This window comes from Camarhynchus parvulus, chromosome Z, assembly GCF_901933205.1.
Source record: "Camarhynchus parvulus chromosome Z, STF_HiC, whole genome shotgun sequence".
In the NCBI taxonomy this organism is placed as follows: domain Eukaryota; kingdom Metazoa; phylum Chordata; class Aves; order Passeriformes; family Thraupidae; genus Camarhynchus; species Camarhynchus parvulus.
Window position 1 is genome coordinate 29,788,770 of NC_044601.1, and position 19,870 is coordinate 29,808,639.

At 34.8% G+C, this 19,870-nt stretch overlaps 1 protein-coding gene across 2 annotated transcripts in view; it reads right to left on the bottom strand.

The window, feature by feature from the left end:
* RASA1 (RAS p21 protein activator 1) overlaps window positions 1–19,870 on the bottom strand; it is a 45,356-nt gene that overhangs the window by 14,578 nt on the left and 10,908 nt on the right. For both annotated transcript variants that reach the window (XM_030969214.1, XM_030969215.1), the window contains 10 exons: window positions 19,101–19,171; window positions 16,171–16,288; window positions 15,280–15,311; window positions 13,773–13,825; window positions 12,970–13,120; window positions 9,933–10,011; window positions 6,981–7,101; window positions 4,765–4,921; window positions 3,086–3,173; window positions 875–952 (listed from right to left, as the gene is read on the bottom strand). In XM_030969214.1, coding sequence (XP_030825074.1) covers window positions 875–952; window positions 3,086–3,173; window positions 4,765–4,921; window positions 6,981–7,101; window positions 9,933–10,011; window positions 12,970–13,120; window positions 13,773–13,825; window positions 15,280–15,311; window positions 16,171–16,288; window positions 19,101–19,171 — 948 coding nt within the window. The remainder of the gene's footprint in view (window positions 1–874; window positions 953–3,085; window positions 3,174–4,764; window positions 4,922–6,980; window positions 7,102–9,932; window positions 10,012–12,969; window positions 13,121–13,772; window positions 13,826–15,279; window positions 15,312–16,170; window positions 16,289–19,100; window positions 19,172–19,870) is intronic.

Genomic DNA, 19,870 nt, shown 5'->3' on the forward strand with positions numbered 1-19,870 from the left:
AAAGACCAAATGTATTGGAATATTTTAAGCACAAGGAACAAAGTAAGAGTAACTCAAATAACTAATGAAAACAAATATCCAGACCCATGTTTTTAAGGCATCTTGGAGTTCTATTTTAAAATTATTTTTGAGGCATTAGGATTTGCAAATAACAACTTTTCCAGACACAGAAAATTTTACTGAAATGGAAGACTGGCACTTTGAGTGAGACAATGAACAATTCCAAACACAGTGGTTTATTGTTTGGGGCTTTCCCAACAGAAATTCTCTTGTGCAACACATTACACTGTATTCTTCTATGCAGCTAAACACTGTCTTTGCTTTTTGAAGAAAAGAATTCCCTTTTTGTTTGGCTTTTGCACCCTGAAGCTCCCAACTGCACCTGTCACTTTATCTGTAAATTCACCTAATTTAGTTCACTTATTTAGAAGTATCCAAATTTCTTTAATGTTCTCCAATCATTACAGACATAGCTATTTAAGACTGATTGCCCTCTCCCTCTGAAGAAATTCTGGCATGTATGGCACTTTCAAGAGACCAAGAGAAATGAAGACACAAGGTTGGCTCAGCATGTATTTGTTACATAAAATTAGTATCATTCGTTAAATAACATGTATTTACATGTAACTAAAATGTAGATAATGGGTATTTTATGTATGTGTAATATAAATTTTTTTCACATTTTTTGTTCACATGTCATACGATTTTTTAAAATTTCTCATATGAGGCATATTTGAAAAGCTGCTGACTTCTTTAGACTTTTATTTAGGATTTGCCACTGTTGAAAGGAAAAATTCTGAGACTTATTAATAATCATTTTGCACAGAAGAGGCAAAATACTCCTCCACATGCACCTCCAACCCCACAATATCACCTGACGCAGACGTTTATTTGATGCTCCTGGACTGGTTTTTCTTAAACTGCAAAACACCTGCAGAGCTTTCATCCAGTCCTAAGAGAGAAGGATGCAGAAGAATGTAATGAAACCAAGTCAGATACAGCTTCTTGCATTGGAACAGACATATCTGTAAAAAGTATCTGAATTTTCCGTTTAGCTTGGCAAAACCTAAGTTTTCTGTAATTCCACAGTACTAAAGTCTGAATATTAAAGCAAATTTATTATCATTACTAAGCAAAACCTCATAAAGAATTTGCAAGTCTGAACCATTTTCTCTTTCAGTATTATCAAGCATTACTAATGGATATACAGCGTGACCTTAGCCAATTTTCCTGTAGTGATACTACAAGAAATTGCAAATTGTATATAAAATTAAGAAAAAGTTGTTTGTTTCTGAGAAAATTGCATTTAACAAGCCAAATTGGTCTGATTATTCTCTCCAGTAGTCCCATATGTCAGTCATAACACTGTGTACTTCAAACAAAGACTGAACAATTAACAGACAAATATAGAGCATATATCCAACATTCTCCAGTTTGTCTTTGGAAGGTGGAAGACTTATTATAGCCTCATTCACTAGTTACTGTCTCCCAACCATTAAATCCTGTACATTTCTTGCAAAGCACAAAATTTAGTTTTTGACCAACAGTCTTCTCTTCAGTCAGTATCTCAAAGATCTGCTATCTACTCTCAAAGCACAATTTAACAATGTCATTAAAACCCCCACAACACTGCTTCACTCATTCTTCACAGCATCTTCCACATCTTAAAAATACAGAAATACGTACTACATCTATTCTCAGTTTTGTGAGTTAGGCTTCAGCTTTCAAATCCTTCCAAGAAAAAGCTTTCAGCTACACTCCACCAAGTTTCTATTTTTCTATGAAATGACAGAAAGTAAAGAAAGCTGAGTTTTCTCAGCTTTGTAAACTCTTTGTAAACTTTTCTGGGCCAAAGCCATATTATAAAGAAATCTGAAACAACTGTGTTCTGTATAAACACAGTGAACAGTTAAGCAGTTTCAAAACCAAATTAAACCAAATGTTCAGGAAACAAAACAGGACATTCTAGACGTTCTATCTTCTACACATTCTTAATTATTTTACTTTTTAGAAAACAAAAGATTTTACAGATATGACAAAAATTAAGGAACATGGAATTTAATTTATATATTCTCAATTATGATACAGCATACTGCTTCTCAAAGTCAATACACTGACAGTTGTATGATGAATTCCACTACATAATTCTTATGTCATATCTCCAAATTTAACAATTTGAATTAACAATTTTTAATAATTGGCATTAATTTAAAAAGAAAATCTGTGCTTTCCTTTATATCCAGAACACAAAAAATATTATATAGACTTCATGCTCTGGTGAATGCAGTCTATTATGAGTGCTCTTAAAAGTTTTCATGCCATTCAAATAACATCAAATGCAAAGCTTAACTTCTAATGCAATGTATACCTCAGAGCTGTGAACTTGCAGAGCTTAAAACTTAAACAAGAACACTCTGTCATTTTAGATACAATCTACTGCTAAAATCATTTGTCTGAAGTAAGCTTCTATCCCACAATTCTTAATCAGTGAACATAACTGTTAAGAGAGCTAGTAACTAAAGATACCATACAAACCCAGAAAATCTTACACTGTGCACCATCAGGGCCAAAGACTATGCATGACTACCAGTTTATATACACTGCAAATAACTGGAAAGACAGTTCTATCCACTTTGTTCACACATACATGCATTAGCATTTTATTTATTTCACTCTGAAGTAAACTCTAGCTTACTGTGCTGTGTTTTATAGCATGGAAAAGACCTGGAGAGTAAACTTTTTCTTCTGAATTGAACTATGTGAAAGAACATGTATGTTCTCCAGAAAGAGAACATACATGTCCTCTTTCTGGAGAACATACATGTAACAAAGTAATGGAAGTTCTGTGCATGGGGCCTGACTGGAATTTGTCAAAACTAAAACCCTGAAGAACAGGTAATACAGCTGCTGGATTTTCAGCACCAGCCTTCCCCCTCAGAGATCTGCTACCAGTTCATTTTAACACCTGCTATGTAACCACTAAATATTTGTGATATATTTGCTTCCTGCTTCAGAAGGGCAACATCACTGAATAACACAAGATTTAAAGTTACTTTTTTTACACTTAGCAAATAAAAGCTCTCACCTGTGCTTGTTCTGGAGTTTCGCCTGCAAAGTAAAAGATGTAATGCTCTTCACTAAAGTGCTGAACTACTATCTGAAAACAGTTTGGCCTTAAAAATAAAAAAAAACCAACAAAAATTAAGTTTAATTAATCTTCACATATTAACAGACACCTTCACTTAATCTGCGCCAAAACAAAGTTTACACTGAAGTAACAGATTTCTCCTGTTTGTCTGCAAGGTGCATGGAATAACTGCATCGATGTTTGTTCATCTACATGTTACCATCACAAATGGAAGTCTTCAAAAACGGCATTTTGGTTTTGAATGTATTGTGTCATTTTAAGAAAACTACAGTACATGCAACCTGCTTCAGAACACTGACAAGTTTTTAGAATGGTGTGCACTGAACAGGCATGTATGCTGGCTTACAGTTAAGGCAAAAAACCAGCCATCTCAAAACACTTGTCAACTCTCTATTCCTAGAGAGTTTAAAAGCCGTGGAAGTCCAGCATTTTTTCACAGCCACTTAATCATACATAAAGGATTTTTCTTTCAAGAAACAGTATTAACCTAAGGAATCCCCTATATGAGTGTGTCCCACAGCTCTTATGACCAGTAAGATGTGTACTAGATCATACACAAAACACTTGAGTGTATGTGACACAAACCTCTACAACCTTAAATGTTGCAGAAGTACAGCCTTCACTGTACTTCTGAGGAAAGGGCAGAGACAGTTTTTGTCAGCTACTTAAAGTGCAGGAGGAACTCTGTCTGAACTGCAGTTCATCACTAACAGCTTCCTAGCTGCTGCAACCATGCATGTCCTCCTACACACCTGTAAGTACCACCTAGCACCCAACTTTGCTCCAACCCACAACACAGGATTTCTTAAAATCTGTTTAAGAGAAAGAAACAGAATGTTTATTGATTACAATATATACCAAAGCTTCATGCTTAATTGTCAACTACACAGGGAACATTTCAGCATTTTGTAAAATAATCTTTATCTATATCTGTGCCCCTCATTCGAGTAGACAGATGTTGGAGTCTTTTTCAAAATTATTATAAAGATTTAAAAACCCACAAACAGACAGAGCAAGGCATCAGTCTTTGTAGATCAAGAAATGCCACTAATGTTAAACATTTGTCTCTAGTTTTTTCACAAAGGAACTAGAAGTGTCTACATATAATTTTTTAATAAATATTAAGATCTGTAGGATAGCTAGAATTTCTAACTTCTTCACTTATTATATAAGTAAATATAGTTATTTCTTCTATAAAATTCTATAAAATACAGACCAGTGGAGTTGTTTTTGTAACTACCAATGAAAAAATACATAAATGCGCTTCTTAATTTCTAGTGATATCTAAAAGACTTCTGATTCTCAACTTTCTTGCTGATAATCACATCCCCTGTGGTCAGCATATTTTGAATATCAAAATATTACAGTAAGATTTCATGTGTAAGTAACTCTGAGTACAGTAATTGTGCAAAAACAATCTTTGAGGATGTTTACTTATATGAACTAGTATAATACAAACAAAGTACTTGTTTTTAAACAGAAAAGAACCTACAGACTTCTAACCAAGTTAACTTTCAAATACCTACCAAAATAATGTAGAACTTCTAGAATTTACAAAAATTCTTTATCTTATCAACTCTCAGTGCAATAGGATTAAAAAAACCCCAATGTCCTACCTGCCAAATAAACTGTCATGTACTCCATAGACAGAACACACACTAAGGTCTATTAGTCCTTTGGGTTTTGTGGCTCGTTTTTCACTTTCAAAATAAATAAGCTGGGCATCATTTCCCTCTAATATAAAATACAAGTTTTTCCATCTCTTTCCTTTACCTGCATAAGAATCAAGCAAATAGTTATAATATTGTCTAAAACAACATGTAAATTTTGTAAATTTAAGAAAACAGAAGAGGGCAGTAAAGCTTCTGTAAAATTCCAAAGAGAAGAACAATGTACAGATAATCAGACTTGAGTTATAACATCAGTATACGCATTCCGTTTTATACAACATGTGACTAAAACCAGATCCTCTTCACAGATGTAGGCAGAGTTGCAAAAGATTCTTCAAACATCCTCAGTGCTTTCAACATTATGAAAGTGCATATGAGTTGCCCCAACAATGAGGTCCTCTCAGTGTTATGCCTGTATCTATAGAGATTGCAAATAGCGACAATGTGGACCCCATTCATTAGATTTTTTTTTTAAGAAATGGACTCTCGACATTAGAAAGTTGCTCCTAAACTCTGACCATTGATTGCATTACAATACCTTAAAACATACAGCTGAAGAACAGAAATGGAAATATTTTATATGCAAACTTAAATCAGAATCAACCTGTAAGCACAACCATATGTAAGAATTTGGCTGGTTCCACTTGCTGCAGAGAAAGGTTCTTTGAATTACAGTGGATTAGGAGCATTCTGCAGCAAAATAATGCTTAAATCAGAGTACCATTTCAGCCTTTATTTCACATTTCAATCATCATAAATCCACTGGGGCCTCAATAAAACTAGTAGCAAAATTGTTTTCAAAATACAAATGTAACACTCATTTATTATACTATAACTCCTAGGTGGAAGAGTGATTTTATTGCATTTAGTCCATATACACTATGTGCGTCCTTCTACAAGACAGTACTCTAATTTGCCTCTTTTAGCCTAATTTTTCCAAGTCATTCCCATTTCATTCCTTATTCCATGGCATCTCTCTACACCTCTCAGAATAAACCTTCTCAACAAATGAGATGCTTCCCTTATTCTGTTCAGAAGGTATAGTTTGGGGTGGTTTGGGGTTTTTTAATGTCTCTTGTATTAGGCTATATGTAAACTCATACCTTCTTTCTTGCATTTGGTCACTATCCACATTACCACCTGTAACTTATCCTTCTTGTCATTTGCAGAAATCTTGTTACTGATACCGTTTTTCTGCGTCCATTAATGCTGATTTTTCCAAAAAGTAGAAATATAACACTCGGCAAGGGACCAGCTTCCTCAAAACTTCAAAGACTTGTTCAATGGAAATTCTTCAGGGTAATACTGAAGGTTACACTGAAATAAGTCAAGCTGTCAGCTTTTAATGTGCTTATTGTATGCTATGCTGTGTCAGTGTTAGAACCCTAAAAAGTCACTATATCCTTTGTATGGCAGACTGTGCATATTAAATTTAAGATTGAAAACATACAACCTGACTTGGAATAACAAAATTAAACCAGCTGTTCTCTGCAGTGAATGTACAGATTTATACTATTCTAGCTCTCTCAATCCTCTATCAGTTAGAACTTAGTGAGTTCAATATTAAATACAAGCATTTTATGAAAATATATTTCATTTCATGATTTTGAATGCTACCTTTGACACGGATGCCTACTTTTTGTGCTGTGCTGATTTTTTCAGAACTGCCAACCTAAATTTTCATACTGCATGTAATTTCATGTATCACATTGTTCTATTCATCTACTACTTAAGGAAAGAGATCTTTCACATTCCTTACACACTTTCTAGAACCTTTTGCCCACTTCAATTTTGCTCTTTCTAGTACCACTAAATTCATTAAACTCAGATAGAAGGTGCTGATCTCTGCCCTCTAGTGACCAACAATAGGGCACAAGGAAATGGAACAAAGTTGATACACAGAAATTTCAGATTAGACCTTAGGAAAAAGTTCTTCACTGAGGAGATGGCTGGTCCTTTGAAAAGGGTATGCAGGAAATGCTCACAGCCTGTCAGGGTTTAAGGAGTGTCCAAATAATGCTCTTAGTCATGTGGTTTAGTTTTCAGTGGACCTGCGCATGATCTTTATGACTCCCAACCTATTTAAGATACTGCATGATTCTATGATCCTTATCTGCTTTTCCTCTTCCTTTAAAGACATAATAGAGGCAAACATAACTCACTTTTTTTCAGAAGATAACCTTTTTTGACAATATTTTTATAAAAAGCATCCTTTGTTTTCCGACGAATGGTATTGTAGATTTCTTTTCCATCCACTGTATCATTAAGCACTTGTTCTTGGTGCTAGAAAACATGTCAGAAAAACATACTTTAAGCTCAGAAATTGCCAACTATGAAGTTGCAATCAGGATCATCTTACTGAATGCTACCTAACTCATTACTATTGTTCTCTCCTGCATTTTGCTAAAGCATTCATTTTTCATACAATACACATGCTAGAAATGTACTATAACTATTTCCATACTTCCCAAACTGAAAGAAAATAGGGGCTTTCAATACAGACAATCACAGTGAAACATCATGCTTTTTGTTTCTACATGTGATTTCACTGTGTTAAAATTTATGCCAGTCTTTGAAAATTTATCTAGCTTCTAACTGTCTTCTACCAAAGCTCACAGGCCTGACATATCATGGATAAACTCTGAAGCAACAAAAATGGTGCAGATCATAATTAAAACCGACTCAAAGTGGCACAGTCCCCCATTAATCTCTTTAGAACTCACATGTTGTAACAGAGCAGAATTCAGGACAAGAGACGAAAGGAAGAAACAGGAAATCGAAAAAAGATAAATTCACACAATAAATGGTAGTATCTAGAAATGCAAGTAATATATATGACCCAGCGAGGTCTGACCTTACTAAGTAAGCTGATGAACAAAAGTTCTTTAGCCATTAAAAAAACCCAAGAAAAGCAAGACTATAAAGTAGTAAGGACATCACTGAGATGAAAAGAGACATATGAACTGGTTCTTACATAATATTCTACTTTTCTTCCTGTGCATATATCTGTAAGAATTATGATTTTGACCAAAACAACAACAGCAAGATGAAAAATAATTTGGTAATACTAATAGGAATTACAAGACCTACAAAGGAAGCTATATCCATATGTTATGAAATGATAACATAACATAACATGATTATCTATCAAGATAATATCTTTAACAAAAGTGCACAAGGAGAAGTGCACAAAAGAAGACATCTAGTGGCAAATACTTTTAAGCAAACAGCATATCAGACACAGGAATTCCACCAGATTGACTTTAAAATGATGAAAAACTTTTGAATTCTTTCTCCCCCTCAAAAACACAGAGCATGGTGTTCCATGGAAGGGAGGTGAAGCTGAACATTAACTGCAACACTGAGTACTAAATCTTCAAATAAAGTCACAAGTGCATCTGGCTAGGTTAAAAGAATCTGAAGTACTCTCACATGGAAAATGAGTCAATAAAGAGTTTATTAATACAGAAACTGTAAGTTTCACGTATGTGAAAAGCTAAAATGAAGACTTATTGCCATTAAGAGGAAAAATGAAGAAAGTTAGTAATTAAATTTTCCAAGGAGCAGTCTCAGAATTCTTATTTGCTTTCTGACCCAAGCACATTACTGAGCACAAGTTAACAGCAGGAAAGAATGGGGAAGCATCAAGGACACAACACAGTTAGCAGTATAGGAAAAATTGCAATAACAAGGAATGCATCTCTTAGTGAAACACAGCAGTTACACCTGTTGATACTTATAGAAAATGAGATGTGGACAGCTGAGTCATTCATTGGAGGACTGGGCTGTGAACTGTTGGCTATTCTAACATACTGGTCCCACAAGGATGGACTTAACTTCTGTCATGGCAGCCCCTAAGGTGCTGTGTTTTGGTTTTGTGACTGTAATGGTATTGGTAACATACCAGTGTTCTGGCTTTTGTTGATCAGTACCTGCACAGCCTCAAGACTTTCTCCATTTCCCTCTCTGCCCCCTTCCTCAGTAAGATGGCTTGCTGGACAATATGCTGGGAACAGAGATAGCCAGGACAGACAATGCCAATTTCTTAGAGGGATACTCCCTGCCATGTAACATCATGATGAGCAATAAGCATGTGGGCACACGGAGGTCTCAGAGAGCATCTGGGCATTAGTACACTTGTGAGACGTGCTGAGTGTTGCCTTTGTATCACCCTTTTGTATGCTTATAAAACAGTATTTATCTTAACCCAGGAGTTTTTTTGCTTTTGCCCCACTCCTCAAGAATAGAGAATGAGCAAACAAAGGTGCAGATCCTTAGCAGCTCACTAGGTTCAACCCACCACAGAAAATTACATGTATATTCGTTAAGTGCTTTCCAGAGGGAAAGGGAATTATGCATAACATGGTACTACCCTAAATTGTTCTGGTACATGTTCAAGAAAGGATCAGCTTCTGTATGCTTAGCTTGGTGAACAGAAGAAATGCTCTCATATTAATAAAAAAGATGCCACAAAGGGGTATGAATTGACTGCAACTCTCTTTAGGGAGGACAGGAAGAGCAAATTTCTGATTTCCACTGAAACAGGAAAGCTTGGGAACAGAGAAAGAGAAGAATAGGTATGTAAATTTTACAACTAGTTATAAGCTCATGAAAAGGTAATGATGTAGTATGCTTATTACTGGTGATCTCTTAGAATCAATTTCTGCTATGGGGCAAGTGTGTTAGAGAACAAGTGCTGCAGTCCCAGCCCTGCAATCACTCCTGAAGCTTTTTGGTGTGTATAGGTTTCCTGTGACAGGAAAAAAACCCCAGAGACAGAAGAGAGGGCAGACTGGCTCCCCTTAATATGGGACTAAATCAAAGCATGAGCCCAGGAACTAGGGGTGCACAGTAGAGGTCAAACACCTCACAGCATAAACAGAACTTACCATGCTTTCTGTTGACTACAACGCAGTCTTCAGTAAATGTATGTATTTGAGGATAAAACAAAAGAAACAGATGAGATGAAAACATTGAAACTGTTGATGACTGACTACTGGAGATGATGCTGTTTAACTACCACTGGTATCTCTGCTGTAATTTAGTTCATAAATTGATTTGATAGTGATTCAGTGTGGGACTTCAACATCAAAGGCTCAGAGATTAAATCCTACCTGCATTGGAACAGGATCTTTTAAGTAATATCCTTCAACAATCTGTTCTTTTCTGTAGTGCTCAATGATGTCAGCAATACTGTTCCAATAAGAAAAAGAATATTGAAATGTTAAACACATTAATTTTTTCCACCATTTGAGAATCTGCTTTTCCATAAAACCACAAAAATGTTCCTTTAAAGTTTTAATAAAATTAAGTGTTAATCATCATAATCTTATTTGAAAGGAATGAGGGTTTACTAATATACTGAAGTCAAGAAAGTTCACAAAACTGTATTCAGAATGTATTAACCTAAACTCTGCAAAATATTTTAATGACTTGCTTAAAATGTCAAATTAGGACACTGCACTTTCCACATTCAGGAAGTACATGTGCATTACCTGCTTTCCAACCAAGCTGAAAAATTGCTATTTCATTGGCAATAATTTTCCAAGTCCTAGAGAAATTAGCTAAGTGGAATGGGACATTTTCTGAGTGAAGTGCAATCCCTTTCTAGAAGAACAGGAATAGAAAACAGAAAAGGTAACAGGGCTTATACAGACTACAACTGGACATCACTGAGCTATTCTTTTAAATACTCGTGTCAGTAGCACTCATCTACAGGGATGCATTCATGACTAGAATCAGATTCAGACTGCAATCGCATTTGGAAGGCTCAAGAGAGAAGGAGTGACAGATACAAGCTGAAATTCAAGGCATTTAAGTTGCTCTAATTTATTTTCACACTACTGAAATTTACACTGTAATAAAGAACAGCAACAGGGACATCAACAGGAATTAATCACATGCAAATATCCATCTAGAAAAAGAGCTAAGTAATTAAACAGATAAAAATATACTCAGTGTGACTTCCCAGTTCATATATACTCAGCTGTGTGCACAAAGATACAAATAAGGCATGTGTGCAATGCAGGAACAATAGTTAATACTGTAAAAAAATCTCAAAAACTTCTAAATAAAGCTATATCAAGATATCTTGGTTGGCTTTTCAATTTTATGAAGCTATGAACTAGGCAAACTTGATAAAATTACCTTCCCATGAGCACTTTTATTTTTCAGATATGTAAAATGAGGTTAATGTTTCCTTCAGTTTTAATGAAATCAACGAGTTAATTTCAATTTTTACTAAGATGCTGTCTGTATAATGCTGTTTTCTACATAAGAATTCCAACTGTGTCACACTACAAAAACAATGACTCAGTCATTACATTTCACAGGCTGAATAGCTACTACCAACATTTTCTAATTGATCAAACAGCATTATATGAATTTTCTCTCTCATCAAATTAGGAATACCTTGACCTTCAATGCAGCATCTACTTACTCGATTAAAAATGCCATTAGGAGTTCCTCAATGTAAGGAGCAGGTGCCTGCAAAATTTCTGCAATTTTGTAATACGGGCCGAAGAATAAAGTCAGTTGTATTTAAAAACTCTTTCTGGAGTTAGAGTAACACTTAGACTAGGACTCCAAGCTTGATGGGGCAGCTAAGGGCTGCATTCTTCATTATATGTTTGAACTTCCAGCAAATTTACCAACCTTATACACACAGACATTTGAACTGAATATCACCTTAAGAGTATAGTGGTAATTCTCCCAAACATACAACAAAAACAAAGATTTTCTTTGACACTAAGGATGATCTCTGGAAAACTACATACCAAAATACTAAAAGAAATTCTTAAAGCACTTTGTCATAATTTATTGCTGCTTAACTTTAAAATCTTGTTTTCTGTTCAGCCGCATAGAATCTCTTTCAGACAAATATAATCTACACACCAAGTGAATCCAGCACTGTATTATAAAGTATTCTGAAGCAATAACAAAGTGGTATCTTTCTTTAAGTGTACTATTTATGGCTACAAACCCATTTGAGACTAATAAGAGTTACACTAACTTGATGATTAATTTGACATCACCAAGGGTGGGGGGCTCCTGGCCTATCATCCTCATCCTGCAACTACAAATCGGCATTTACTTTCACGAAAGGCTGACCCTGCAGCTAGCCTAGTTTTCAGTAAGGATGGCTGGAGGCCAGACCAATTAATGAAGAAGGTATTCAAGCAGCCTGGGTGTGAAATGGGCATAGGTTGATCAGGATCCAATTATTTAGCCTCACAGCATCATGTGAGTGAAGTCATATGAAAAAGTCCACTGAACTTAATGAGGAGACCTTGACATTTTCTCAGACACAGCTGCTAAACCTCTACCCAATCAGAAGACACAGAAATTCTCTACTGGGGTAAGAATGCCCTTGTTCTAGGTGAGCAGGACAGGAAAAATGCTGATTTTTTTAAGGCAGGCAATGACCTCTTTTTAAGGAAGAAGGTGAGTTTTCACTACTGAAAATTCTTACAGATACAACAACTCTAAAAAAAATACTATGAAAGATGGAGGTGTACTGATAGTTTCTCCCATAAAAGGGGAAAGACCTCATTATTTTCTCTTTCTGTTTTGTACAAATTACTATTTCTTTGCACCAATGGCAAAAGAAATGCATCTTAAGTTTGTTCACTCTAAATGAACTGATCAATATTTCTGTTCCAAGTACCATGCACATATTTCAATGTAATTTAGTAATTTTTTCAACAACAAAGGCATTTATCCCCTTTCTTGTAAATACCCATTTCTATTATTTGAAAACTCTATTGATTGTCTCAGATAAAATTAGCGTTTTTATTTTCCCCTTTTCAAATAGACAAGAACGCATGTAGAAGCTTCCCAGCTGCCTCAAATAGAGTAATCTCTTAATTACAGATACAAAATTTATGGATCCACATGATCCATTCAAACTACAATTTACAGAGTGAAGCAACTGTTTGGCAGAACAAGCACAAATACTTTAAGAGAAACGAGTTACACTTAGGTTATTTAAGCTGTAAGAATATGCTCAGTTAGAAGTAACGACTATGGAAATTAGAGAAAATATTTAGTATAAAGGAAACTACAGTCTTAAAATCATAGTAGTAAATAATTATCAGGAGCAAGTTATGCAAGTACAAAATATGCACAACTCATTTTGCCATAAGAACTCACCTATTATAATATCTGCCTCCCATCATAAATTGATTGTTTGATGTTGGACATATTTTAAAACGCTGAATATTTTCACTGGTCCGGAAATAAAGTGAATAATCACCAGGAGTATTATCTGAAGGCCTCACAAGAAAACTGCACACCTGACCAACTAAAAAGACATCATAACAGTGTTATTTTTCTTAGTGATATATGTAAACCCTTACAAAATCTATTTCTACATAAACTAGAAAGAACTGCACACCTGAAGAGATATAAACCCTATAAAGGTAAATTCCGGTTGTTCTTCTCAAACTAGAAGAACTAGTACTAAACCACCAGAATTAATGAAAAATGGTTCCACTGTAGCCTGCAACCTAGCCATATCTTTGCTATCTCTTTAAAACATCATACAAAAAAAGTTTCATAACATTTTCAAATCTCTGCGCCAATATTTAAAGTAGGGTATTAAACAATATGAGTCAGAAGTACTGTTTTCAACTAAAGAAATACTTGCTTTATGAAAGTGAAATAACTGATTCTACATAAAACAATTTAAAAATAAAATAATTAATATAATTTAATTAATAATTAAATAAAAAAATTTTAGATTAACTTTACTTGAGAACATACTCAGTACTGATAGCCATGAAAGTTTTCGTCCAATGTAATATTCTACTGAGGTAGCACCCAGAGGTATTGGAGAATCTAACACACTCATTTATGTTTAGACATAGAAGGAATTTTTGCCTTTAGTTTAATATTAACAGGATAGCTTTGTGCCATTTCACTATCACTGTATTTCACATCAGAAATACACACACCTGTCATCAGCAAATTGTAAGCTTCTTGTTTGGAGATCTTCCCATGGAACCATCTTAACAAAGATGAAGAGAAAAATTAGAAAGCAAGACTACCAGCTCTCTTTTTTGGTTATGCTGACATTCAAGGCTCTGGCACCTATGAATTAATCTTTATTTTAAAAGACCCAATATATATGGATGAGACAATCAATGTCCATGCTACTAAATGATTCTCTCCTCCCAACAACATGAAAGACTAACACTAATAGGTATAAGAAATAAATTACTTCAATAAAACACTTGGAGCTGATGTTCAAATACAAGCGAGTTTAGAGATTGATATGAATTGTCCAAAAAGTAGGTAATTTGATATGCATTATTTAAAGTCATACAGCAATGTACTAGCATCATGAAATCTGAAGCTCAAACAAGAAGTTATACACAGAAAACCTCAAACTCAAATTTGCCAGAGCTGTGGAACCAAAACCTAGCTTTGTTAGATTAATGAATATAAACTGCTTTGATCTCACACCTTGTACTTTCCCAGAGTCTTGTGTCAGAGCAGTACCCCACAAAAGTTCACAGCCTCTGCCTAGTTTTGGCATGATACTTACCAGTATTCAGAAAAGCTTGACATACTACAACTGAATAACCTGTATTTAAAGGAAAGCTAAAGATACGGTGCTTTTATAAGAAAAGACCCGAATTTCTGGCTTTCTTTCTATACTATCTTCAGATATTAATATGGATTCCTCTGAAAGGTAAACAACAGCTGAAAGACAGCATCAAAGCTCCACACATCCCCTACAAGCTACTTTCCAAATATGAAATTTTCACATTTGAAGACATCCATACAGCCAAACTAGAAGAACTCAATAAACCAAATAGACCACTGAAATGCCTCCTTCTGCCACCAGCTTCTTGGAAAGTGGGAAACAGCAAAAAAACAGCAAGCACAAATATGACAAACAAATGAGGACATCAGAAAAGTCATTAAGGCACTAGACATTTTTCACAACTATCTGCCACTCATCTTCACTTGTGAATGTAATCTATTAACAGATTGACATATCAACACACTACTGATTCTAAGTTGAATTTTCAAAAATTTTTAAAGTATTTAAGTAAATAGAAGGAAACTTACAGTCTTGTGACTTTTTCTTCAAACTTTAAGCATTATAAGAATCACAGGATTGTACAGAACAAAGAATTCTTTGCATTGGAAAATACCGTTGATCATCACATACAATCCTTAACACAGCACTGCCAAGGCCATCACCAAACCAATGTCACCAAGTGCCACACCTAAACCCCTTCTAAATCCCTCCAGAGATGGTAAATCTACCAAAAGTCCATTACAGGACTTTTTCACATTAATTATCCTTGCATCTGCAGCAGCTAGTATATTAAGAAGTCTTGAGATTAAAGAACAAATCTCTTTGGTCACTTTCTCAAAAACTTAGAAATCTCACAGTGGAACTTGACAAAAGTTATGATTGCTTTCAAACAACAGAACAAAAATCCTTACATTTTGCCTTCATGGGGATCTTCTTCTCTTCCCTATGAGAAAATTAACATATCAAGTGAATGACAACAGTGCAACTCAATTAAAAAAAAAGTCACAAGTTAAGACCTTCTGTAGAAAAAAAATTACCTTTAGATATCTAAGACATTTTTTACCTAAAAGACTTGCTGCAGCTCTATGAAACGCTTTCCTCTTCATTCATTAGGTGAAAATTCAGCAAAAATGTTATTTCTGATGATTACTTCATTCATGATCCAAGTCCTTTAGAGGTGGTAACTTTTTAGAAAGTTTCAACTTTCTCAGCCTTCCTAATGTTAAATTACCACTGACCTATCAGTCTACAGATCAACAGTCTAGTATTGTCACTTCAGTTTAGCTATTCACATCCTAACACAGGCATCAATGAGAAGCATCTCAAGTAACATTGCTATTGGCAAAACACACATACTGTGAAGATATTATACAAAAATATTTTTCTTTTTTTTCTTCTCACCAATAAATTTTTAACCCATTTCATCCTAGAATAAAGAGAAAGATCTGCCACAATGCAAAACTACATTCTGTTGAGTTACTGAACTTTTCATGAAAATTGCAAAAAAGAAATGCAATTGAATGATTCTTCACCAGGACAGTAGATTTTAGGGAAATGCCTAGTAAATTTACAGTACTATTCATTTGCACTTATCTTTGGACAACACATGAATAAACATTTTTTTATAATAAACTATGCTTAAAGGTTTGTTTTAGTTTTTTAGAACTACTAGATTAATTTACTAGGTTCAGAAAAGTACATAATTAGAAAACAGGCAATTAAATGTCACTAGTTTTTGTTCAGTATTACTCCATAAAAAAAATCCCATTCATTTAAGAAATTTGAATACAAAAATTACTTACCACTTCTTCTACCAGGTCTTCAACAATAAGACCTTGTTCATCTGTACGTAGGTTTGTAACCCACATCCAGCCATCTTCCAATTCATTATGGACAATAAACATGTCTCCTTTAAGGAAACTGAAGAAGGTTACAGCAAGATTTAAATTAGAGATACAATCATAATTTAAAGTTTAATGAACACAATGAATTCTTGGGTATAATTTCCATAAAATATTTGGGAAAACCTATTCATAAAAAATGCAGGAACTGATATTCCAAGCACATGTGTATTTTTCCTCACAGTTAAGTGGCTACCATATACAAGGTTTCATACTTTTGATTTAAGTTTAGTATCTAATATATGCTTCAGTGCTCTCAACTTCAAACTATGCTAATGTATAAAACAAAAATAACACAGCAATATTAAAATACAGGAATATTGTTCTTTTATCAAGAGAGATCAAATATGCAACACAAGTAAAATAACCCTTAGCAGTCTATAAGAAAATAATATTCCATTCATTGAAAAATTACCTTGCACAATGTAAGTTGTGGAATACCTATTCATTATGTTCTCACATATGAAGACAAGTGATGCAAAGAGAATACAGAGCAGTTACCAGAGATGCCATGCAATTAGCTACAAGCATAAGAAGCATTAACGTTCAGAATTAGAGCATCATAGAATCAAATGGGTTGGAAATTACCTCTGATACTACTTACTGAGTCCAACCTACTACCAAATACCACATGTCAACCAGACAATGGCACTAAGTGCAACATCCAGTCCTTCTATAAACTTCCAAGACAGTGATTCGACCACCTCCATGGGCAGCATTTCAATGTCTAATCACCCTTTCTGTGAAAAATTTTCCCCTAATGACCAACCCAAAACCACCCTGTAGACTAAAGGGGAATTTAAGATTATGTTCTCTTATCCTGCCACTGGTTGCCTGGCAGAAGAGACTGAACCCTACCTGGCTACAAGCTTCTTTTAGGGAGTCGTAGAGAGCAATGAGATCTCCCTTGAGACTCCTTTTCTCCAGATTGAGGCCCTGCAGCTGCTCCTAACAGGACTTGTATTCCAGACATTTTACCAGTTCCATTACCCTTCTCTGGACACACTCCAGGACCTCAATGTCTTTCCTGAGTTGAATGGCCCAGAACTGGACATGGTACTCAGGATGTGGCCCCACCAGTGTTGAGCACAGAGAAAGAATCACTTTCTTAGTCCTACTAGCTATAGCACTGCTGATCCAAGTCAGGATGCCCTTGACTCTCTTGGCCACCGGGGCACAGCTGGCTCATCTTCAGCCAGCTGCTGACCAGCACCCACAGGTCCATTTCCATCGGGTAGCTTTTCAGCTCTGCAGAGGGTTTATTGTGGCCAAAGTGCAGGACCCAGCACCTCGTCTAAGGGAGTTTTCATTTCTGGAGACTAGTGTAAGTGACTCCTTAAATATTAAGAACACAAACTCAGGTCACATGAAAACCTTTCACTGCAGCACAGAATTTTTGACCATGTTTCATGATGCATCAAGGTACAGGAAAAACAATAAAGAGTGAAGCTCATTAACTACCATTGCAATTAAAAATTTCACAGCAATTGTCTACGGCACAGCTCTCATTTGAAGTAGGCTAACAGAAAAAACAAAACACAACAAAACACCATTGAAAACAAAGAATAAATTCAACTGCTATTCAGCTTTAACAGGTAACAAACAATAAAAGCACCCTCCATCACTGCATAGTTACGGCATGGAAGACATGTTGAAATTAACTCAGTAATACCTCAAACTTAAGAAATATTTACTATGATATTAAAATTCTAAGTCAAAATTCTCTGAAATGCATAATTACTTCAAAAGCATATTAATTCAATCTAGAACAAACTTGAGAACTCTGGTCTCAGCTCTGCCATGAACTGAACTATTTTAGCCATGTAGACATCAAAACACCAACTTTGCATTTCAGCTCTACCCTAAAAGAGGAAGAAAAGGTTTAATTGCCTATAATTTTTGTTATGATAGCAAACAACAAAATGCTATTTCCTCTTAAGCTGATAGGTGCAGTAAGACACCTAAAAGATTCTTTTTTGTTGTTCTCACACAGAGTAGGAAGCCTTAGTTGTAATGTGCCATTAGAGAGACCATTCCCAGTCAATCACCTTAGTAAAACACATAATTACAAAAACAAAGGAGCAGACTGGACTGTGAGTCCTGGAATAAATTTCCATCCAAATGAGGATATAAAGCTCTCATATTTTTCTCTACATTTTAAGATAATAATCTTAAACCTAAGAAAATTCCCAATTCAAGTGGTGTATTACATCAGTTTATGAAATCTGTCACATTAGAGAGATTAGAAATCACCACAAATCACTTTCAAATCCTCCTATTTTTTCAGCTGGAAAAAAAATTATCTCAAAAAAGCAGTATCAATCCCAAGTAACCAGAAAATGGTCTTCTATTGAAAGACCCACTTCTTCCATTCTTAAATTTGTAAGTAGTCAAGGCCCATTTTCTCTTTCTAGTGATCTGAATTGTTTCCCTCAGCTACACATCTAATAGTTCTGTGTCAGTTCAGAAAAAAGCCTAGCTCATTTCTTTCACACACTCAGATAAGGCATTTCCATACAGAATTCTCTGACATATAAATTCATCCTTTTGGTAAAAATCTAGGGCTTTATAAAACATGTTTCAAAATTATAATATTTTAATTCTATGTACCTTTATGTACCTTCCATTCAATTAATACAAACAAATATACAAAGAACAAAATGTCTTGTTCTTATTTCCAACCAAAGAACAGAGAGATATAATCTGTTAATCTAACCATGTAAAGTTTAAAATGCAACTGGAAAATACTTGCATACGAACACCTACCTAAATTATTACTATTTATGAATACTCTTGAGAATTTCACAGCTACTGCTGTTACTCAAACATACCTTATTTCATCAGTTTCTGGCACTTTGGTGTAAGGTAGAATTGCTCGAACTCTCCTTCTGTCTTCCACAGGCTACAGTTTAAAAAACAGCAATGGTTTTTTCTCTATACTCTGTACTGTATATTCTATACTGCAGAATCTTTCTCCCCAGCCTTATGCTATTCTGAGGCAAAGAACACCACTTATATAGGCCTTGCCAGTTTTTTATTTCCAAAGCTCAAAACCACTGTCAACTAGAAACGTGTAATTTGTTGAACTAACAGCACTTCCTTTAAATTTTTTTTTCACTTAGAGCAGAAATAAAATCCCAAATTTTAACATTCAGAAACATCTTTATTCAGGTTTTGGGTTTTGTTACAGGGGATATTTTGCAGTGGTTTTTTTTTTTCATTTTAATTACTTTTGTTGTTTCAAGGATGGGCATGTGGAAGAAACCTTGGTTATCTACAGGATGCATTTTGAAACTATTGTTAGATAGCCAAAATGTGACAGAACAGTGATAGTTACACAGTAACAGTGCTCTTTATTACAAGAACTCAGTATTGTCTTGTTTTCTCTGCCTACTTAAAATGATGTTACTACATTGTGCAATAACTGCAATACCTTTATCTTCCTCATTATGTATTTTTATTAAATAGCAAATTTTTTTCATCATTACTTTGTATCAGTAAAAATGCATTTTTACACTCCCTATAGTTCCACATATGCCTATGCCAAACAACAGGAAACTTCCTAAAATTTTTTTTCCCAAAGAAAATTTTGAATAATGAT